This window comes from Neophocaena asiaeorientalis, unplaced genomic scaffold (genome assembly GCF_003031525.2).
Source record: "Neophocaena asiaeorientalis asiaeorientalis breed wild unplaced genomic scaffold, Neophocaena_asiaeorientalis_V1.1 scaffold91, whole genome shotgun sequence".
In the NCBI taxonomy this organism is placed as follows: Eukaryota; Metazoa; Chordata; class Mammalia; order Artiodactyla; family Phocoenidae; genus Neophocaena; species Neophocaena asiaeorientalis.
Window position 1 is genome coordinate 1,109,856 of NW_020173198.1, and position 6,936 is coordinate 1,116,791.

Genomic DNA, 6,936 nt, shown 5'->3' on the forward strand with positions numbered 1-6,936 from the left:
TGACATTTAGCTGGTTGTTACAATATGGAAATACTTCCATACTGGTTGGTTAAAGCATCTGTCCAGCGTGCCACCTGCCTCCAGGGTGACTGCACTCACAGGACCACGTCTACCCTTGAAACGGTGCCTTTGGCTAATTCCCTCCAAGGTGTCCTTTGGGCTGTCAGGTACCCGGCCTCCGGGACTCTGTGCCACAAGACACCCAGGATTCGTTGTGACTGCTTGGTGCCCCAGCCCCCTGCATGTGACCCTTCCCAGGACCCCCGCTCTGAGCCCAGAGCTGGGAGCATCGAGACTGCGCACAGACTGCCTTTCTTTGCCTCCCAGGCGAAAGACAGCGATGATGAGGAGGAGGTGGTCCATGTGGACCGGGACCACTTCATGGATGAGTTCTTTGAACAGGTAACAGAACCTAGCCCCCAGCCAACAACTTCCTTCTCCCCGGCCCCCGGCCCCCACCCTGCTCTCTCTCCTCCATCCCCTTGGCCTTTTACCAACCCCTCTGGGTCTGGCCCGTTTCCCTGAACCCTGACTGAGCCCCCTGAATCCCTTTGTCTGGCCCGACGACTTGGCTGGGTATAGCCGATTTGCTGCCCCAGGTGGAAGAGATCCGGGGCTGCATTGAGAAGCTGTCAGAGGATGTGGAACAAGTGAAAAAACAGCATAGTGCCATCCTGGCCGCCCCCAACCCGGATGAGAGTAAGTGCTGCTGCCGGGTGGCTGGGGGCTGCGGGCAGGAGTCTGGGGTCCCACCCAGACATCTCACCCGCCCCTCACCTCCCCTCAGAGACCAAACAGGAGCTGGAGGACCTCACTGCAGACATCAAGAAGACGGCCAACAAGGTTCGATCCAAGTTGAAAGGTAAGGAATGCCATCCCCTGCCTAAGGAGGAAAAAAACTCTGCCCTCCATTGGACTAAACAGGCGTCTCTATGAGGAGTGTTTACAGACTTCCAGGAGCCAGATTCCTAAACACTGAGAAAGCATAAAACCCGAGATTTCCCAACTTGCTCCAGATGCCTTGGAGAAAGATATAGACATGACAGGGAGATGACAGAGAGGAGGCTTTCTGTCCAAATTGCATCTGAGCTCTGCTGGTTCCATCAGCAGGAAGGTCCACCAGGAAAATACAGTCTTCCAGGTGGGTTTAATTTCACGAAGGCCTCATTTCTCCAGAACAGTTGCTGGACATAGCGCTAAGCACCCAGTAGGTGGGCTCGGCAAATGCTTCTGAATTGGTATCCTTAGCGCAGGACAGATTGGACTGTGTGGCTGACATCAGGGGCTGGCAAACTTTCAGGAGGGACTTGCCAAATGCTCATGTATTCACTCTAATTTAAGGACTTGGGTGCTGGTAATAACCACCTTCCCCCAAATCACTGTGGGTTGGGAACCTCCTTGTCTGCTGGTGCCAGGGGAATAGCAGTGTTACCATGATGCTAATTTGTATGCTTATGGTAATTCAGCATCAGAAAACATTTGCCGAGCACGTTGAGGCACATTGCTGGGCTTTGGGGGAAAGGAGTCATGTCAGATGCCTGGCCCTGAGCACAATAACCTTGGTCCGGAGAGATGAGGACAGGGACTCCGTGCCCTCCTGGACTCAACAGAAGGCCATATGTGAGCCTCCAGTGTTGATCTGTAAGCCCTTTGCACTCAGGAGAGCGTGCTAGAAAGCAAAATGATCCAAACTGGGAGCACACTGACTGCAAATCCAGACAGAGGGAGTCCACTTCCATCACCAGCTCATTCTGGACAAGTACCCTACCCTCAGTTCCTCATCAGTACAGTAAGAACTACTAAAGCAATTTCAAAGCTAGATGTTTTTGTTGTTGTTGTTTGTTTTTGTTTTTTGGTAGCAAAATCTTTTTTTCCCAAGTGAAATCTTACCCCAAATGCCAATACATACAACACATAAAAGTCAAGCTGTTCTGGCTGACCTGGGGTTGGGAGACCCAGAGCCCTACCTGCCTAGCCTCCTCATCACCCCCAGCAACAGACCCCTCTGAGGTTCCTTCTCAGAAGCAGGGTTCCGTGGGACACAAGTTTAAAAATCCCTGGGCTCAGCAATTTCTTTGAGCCCATTGAGCTCTGACATTAACACTCTTTATAAGACCATGAGGAGGGCTGTATGGTTTAGGAGTTCAGGAATAGACCAAGAAAGAAGCTAGGAAAAGTGGCAGTGGCTCAGAGGAGCTGACCCTCCAGAGCTCCAGAAAAAGAGAGATCATCTTCTCCATCTTTCTCAAGCTCTGTGGCGGCATGAGCTCCGGCATTGTGTGTGACCTTGAATGAGTTGTTTTCTCTATTTCAACCTCAGTTTCTAGTCTGAAACCTGGACTGAACTCCCAGGATTACTGTAAGAAGTCAATAAGACCCTGTAAAGGATCCCTTCCTCCTGGGCTTGGCCCCAGCCCCAAGTCTGACAACAGGGTCCCAGTCTGAGCCAGAGATTCCAACATTCCTGGGTGTGTGTTTCTGGACTTTTCTCATAACAGCTGGGCCAGAGCTGTCGCTCAGTCCCTGTCCCGCCATCGCTGGCGGGGGAGCGTTGGGGTGCCATCCAGCACCGTACCTCCACCGCTGCCAGGAACGGAGAAGCAATGTTCTCGGGAGTGGCCCGGAGGCTCTTCCAGGTCTGAGAGGGCCTGGTGATTCATCCCTGCTGCATTTTCCTAGCACAGTAGCTCTTACCCTCAAGCTCTTTTTTAGAAAATCTAAGTAAGTGTGGGGAGTGCATGATCTAGAAGCAGTAATCCCAGTTAATCTGTGTGCTTTTCCAGAACATCCTTTAGAAGTGGGGATTCCTGGGACAGGGATCACTTTGTAAGACGGGGGGAGCTATTTTCTCTGTTGGAACATCCATCCACTTACCCTAGAATTTTCCAAGGAAAGGGCAGCCACTAGAACCTGACCCACTTGAAAGTGCTTGCCCTCCACCAGATAAATCCCAGGGTGGGTTCCTGACCCTTTTCTGAGGCTGCAAAAAGCAGAGAGTTCTCCCGCCCCCCATACAGGGGATGTGGACTGAGGGGCTGGGCAGGAGTTACAGCTGTGGGACTTTCCAAGACGCAATCCTTCCACCAGAACAAATAGCCCCCTTCTGTCTGGTGACCGACTGACCCTCAATATCCCCTCCTACCTGGTTTCCAGGCCCCCTCAAACATTGGTCCCTTTACCCGCTGGCCTCCTGCCTCCCCACCCTAGACTCTTTACTGTCTGCCCTTGCCTGGGTATGACATCCGTTCACGGGCCTGGGGGGCCTGCCTCGGGGTGTCCACCCTTCATATGTCCCAGACCCCCGCCCCACATGCGCCGGGTCTCTCGCCCTCCCGTCACTGCGTCCTTTTTCCCGCAGCGATCGAGCAAAGCATTGAACAGGAGGAGGGGCTGAATCGTTCCTCTGCGGACCTGCGCATCCGCAAGACCCAGGTAGGAGGCAGCGGTCAGGCACGGTCAGGGTCGGGGCCGGGACCAAACCGCACTGGACCGGACAGGGGAGGGGCCCAGGCTGGAGACCTGCCTGTTGGGCGTGGGCGGGCCAGAGCAGGCACTAGCGTGGGGCGTGGCCAAGGGGGAGCCTGGGCAGGGGCGGGGCTTGGGGCGGGACTACAGCGGAGGTCGGAACCCGGCTACATCTCAGTGCCCTAGCCCGGCCTTGGCTGGCTTGGGCGTAGGATGGGGGTGCTGGGGTATGGGACTGCACACTTGCGAGGGCTTGGGATCGTGGCATGAGCTGAAGAAGGGGCCGTAGGCTAACTCAGCCCCTCCCGCCTACTCCATCCCTCCACGGTCTCTGCTCCCTGCCTCCTGATGTGTCTGTACTCCCCACCACAGCACTCCACACTCTCCCGGAAGTTCGTGGAGGTAATGACTGAATATAACGCGACCCAGTCCAAGTACCGCGACCGCTGCAAGGACCGGATCCAGAGGCAGCTGGAGATCAGTGCGTGTGACATCTCTCCCCCGCAAACTCCCCAGACCTGTCCCATACTCCTTCCAGGCCCTTCCCCTCCGTGGAGGGGACTCGTGGCCTGAGGCCGGATGGGAGGGTGGGCTCCCGAGTCCCTGCCACATCCCACCACCTTAGGTGTCCAGGCTGGCCCAGTCGCTGAGCAGCGAGTCGTTTCTCCCCACAGCTGGAAGGACCACGACCAACGAAGAACTGGAAGACATGCTGGAGAGTGGGAAGTTGGCCATCTTCACTGACGATGTAAGCCCCGCGTGGGGGTGGGGTCTGTTTTTGGAAAGCATTCGCCTTTCCTTCCCAAGCGTAGGCTGAACTCAAGGTCCTAAGTCCGCCGTGAAATAACAAGCATCGGGAAGTCTGAACCTGGAACTGGGGAATTCCATGGGGGCAGAGCAGGAAGTACCCTCATAAAAATGGCAAACAGTAAGGTGCCAGGCCCCGTTCTAAGCACATTTACCTACTAAACTCATTTAATCCTCACCGCAAGCCTCTGAGGGAGTCGTGTTTCACAGATGAGGTAACCTGATCCAGAAAGGTTAAATGACTTGCCGAGGTCACACAGCTACCGGCAGAGCAAGGATCTGAACCCGCAGTCAGGACTCTTCAGTGCTAAGTGCTAAGATACACTTCTCCCTAGTGATGCGGCTCATTTCACCAAGTGACTAATTTGCCTACGTTTTGAAGGTTTTCTAAAAAATCAGTTTTAGTTTTGCTGAAGTTTGGCACACTGCCCTGCGCTTGTCATCTTATATGTGAAAGAGATGGGCTTTCCCCAACTGTAGTTCTTCTTTCTCTTTCTTGACTTTCACCCTGGCTGACAGGTTCTATCTCCCTTTCAGCTTCTGGTGGCAGAATGACTCTGGTTTAGGTTTCTAGACCAGCGTTAAAGTACGTTCAATGACCGTCTAGCAGTTTTCAGCAAATTGCTATTTAGAGAATTGATCTTTGTTAAATTAGCTTTGAGCAAATTGATAATGGGCCAGTTAGCCCGGAGCCCTCCCAAACAGCTCTGCCCAGGCTGTCAGTCTGTCTGAGAGTGGAGGGAAACCTGGTGAGGGGTTCTAAGGGGATAGAGCTGATCCCTGCCAGTTAACCCACCATCATTACGATGCAGGGTGGTCGGTACCTTGCCTGAGGGCTGAACAAGATGCAGACAGGCCCTAAGGTAGTAGTTAACTTCTAGGGTCGGCAAAGGCTTCCTGGGGGAGGTGGCATTGAGTTGTGTGCCTTAAGAGACAGGGAGCATTTGGACACGGGGAGATGGGCAAAGGACATTCCAGAAAAAGGGGACAGACTGAACAAAAACAGAGAGAGTGGACCACTTGCCAAAGAGCCATTGGATGATTTGGGCTCTTAGGATTTGGGGAGATGAGGACAGAAAGGGAGATGGGGCCTTGACTGCTAAGGTAAAGGTGTGTAGCCTGTGGGTGGTGGGGAGCCTTGGAGGGCTTTAGAGCAGAAGAGTGTCTGGATGTGGTCTAAACAGTGAGTGGTTTGGAAGGTGAGTGGTCTGGCTTCCGTGGGGAGGAGATATATCTGACTATGGGTTAGAGTCTCTCCCACTGACTCTTGAGGGCTGCAGAGCATTTCCTTATTATTTCTCCCCCGGCCCATATCATGGGGGCTCCAGGGCACACTGCCTTCTCATCTGGGCCTCCTTTTCTGCTTCCACTCTCTGCTGTGTCCCCTTCCATTATCCTGTCTGCCTTTGACCAGACGGTGGCCCCAATCCTGACAGGGGTCCAGGACCCCTGTCTCCCTTCCCAGGGCCTCCCTGGTGTGTGTGATAGAGACAGCCCTGGGCTGAGATGGCGGGCTCAGGGCAAGTTTTCCTTCTTGTAATTTAATAGATGTCTCTTTAGTGCTTCCTGTGTGCCAGGTACTATTCTAATTGATACACACATAGTCATTCACTTAGTCTTCGCACAACCTTGTGAGGTGTGAAGTATCTGCATTTTCTAGGTGGGGAAACTGAGGCCTGAAGAGGTTAAACAATTTGCCCATGGTTACAGCTAGTAAACGCCAGCCAGGTTCGAACCCAGACGCTCTGGCTGCAGAATCCAAGCTCTTCCGGGAGTGAAGGGTGGTCTGCAGCTCTCCTCCCTCTTCCCCCCTGCCCCTCCCCTTTCACCCTAGATCAAAATGGACTCACAGATGACAAAGCAGGCACTGAATGAAATCGAGACAAGGCACAACGAGATCATCAAACTGGAAACCAGCATCCGTGAGCTGCACGACATGTTTGTGGACATGGCCATGCTTGTGGAGAGCCAGGTACTGCCTCTGCCACAGCCCTCGGGGAACCTCACCCGGGTCCCCGGGATCCCCTCTTCCAGCCCAGCTCCCACCCCATCCTATGCATGTATCGTCTGCAGGGCGAAATGATTGACCGCATTGAGTACAACGTGGAACATTCCGTGGACTACGTGGAGCGAGCCGTGTCTGACACCAAGAAAGCTGTGAAATATCAGAGCAAGGCCCGGAGGGTGAGCCGGGGCAGGCGGGCCTGTGGAGCAGGTGGGCTGGAGCCGAGCGGGCGGGGCTGGGCTCAGGCCAGGGCTGAGGTGAGTGATGAAATCCCACAAGAGGCCTTATCTCTGGTTCTGACCTCTTCCTTTTTCTGTTTTCTCTCCCCTCTTCTTTTTCCTCACACCCTCCTCCCCATCTGTCTGTCGGTTTGTCTGTCTCTTTACCTCTCTGTCTCTCTGTCTCCTCCCTCCCTATCGCCCTTCCTGCCTGCAGAAGAAAATCATGATCATCATTTGCTGTGTGGTGCTGGGGGTGGTCTTGGCGTCATCCATTGGGGGGACGCTGGGCTTGTAGGCCCCCCACCCCTGTCCGTCCCAGACCCTTCCCCACCACATCGGGAGCAATACCCCCACCACCCCTTCACTCCATCCCCTGCTCCAGGCTCACCCTCAAGACAGACCCGGGCAGCACCTGCAACCTTTACCGCCTGTCAGACC

General features: G+C 54.3%; 1 protein-coding gene across 2 annotated transcripts; it reads left to right on the forward strand.

The window, feature by feature from the left end:
* Positions 1–333: 333 nt before the first annotated feature.
* Positions 334–6,840, forward strand: STX1B (syntaxin 1B). Of its 2 annotated transcripts, XM_024744382.1 has the most exons (9): positions 334–402; positions 600–699; positions 788–862; positions 3,359–3,432; positions 3,838–3,946; positions 4,140–4,213; positions 6,107–6,244; positions 6,346–6,456; positions 6,713–6,840. In XM_024744382.1, exons 1-9 carry the CDS (start codon positions 382–384, stop codon positions 6,791–6,793), a joined length of 783 nt encoding a protein of 260 aa, XP_024600150.1. In that variant the 5' UTR covers positions 334–381; the 3' UTR covers positions 6,794–6,840. The 2 variants fall into 2 exon arrangements, with proteins under 2 accessions (XP_024600150.1, XP_024600151.1); XM_024744383.1 differs by lacking the exon at positions 6,713–6,840 and having other exon boundaries at positions 367–402; positions 6,107–6,243; positions 6,391–6,433.
* Positions 6,841–6,936: the final 96 nt, after the last annotated feature.

Coding starts and splice junctions, on each gene's coding strand:
- STX1B (XM_024744382.1), top strand. CDS start 382: ATGGATGAGTTCTTTGAACAG. Junction 863..3,358: donor GGTTCGATCCAAGTTGAAAG/GTAAGGAATGCC, acceptor TTTTTCCCGCAG/CGATCGAGCAAAGCATTGAA. Junction 4,214..6,106: donor TGGCCATCTTCACTGACGAT/GTAAGCCCCGCG, acceptor CTTTCACCCTAG/ATCAAAATGGACTCACAGAT.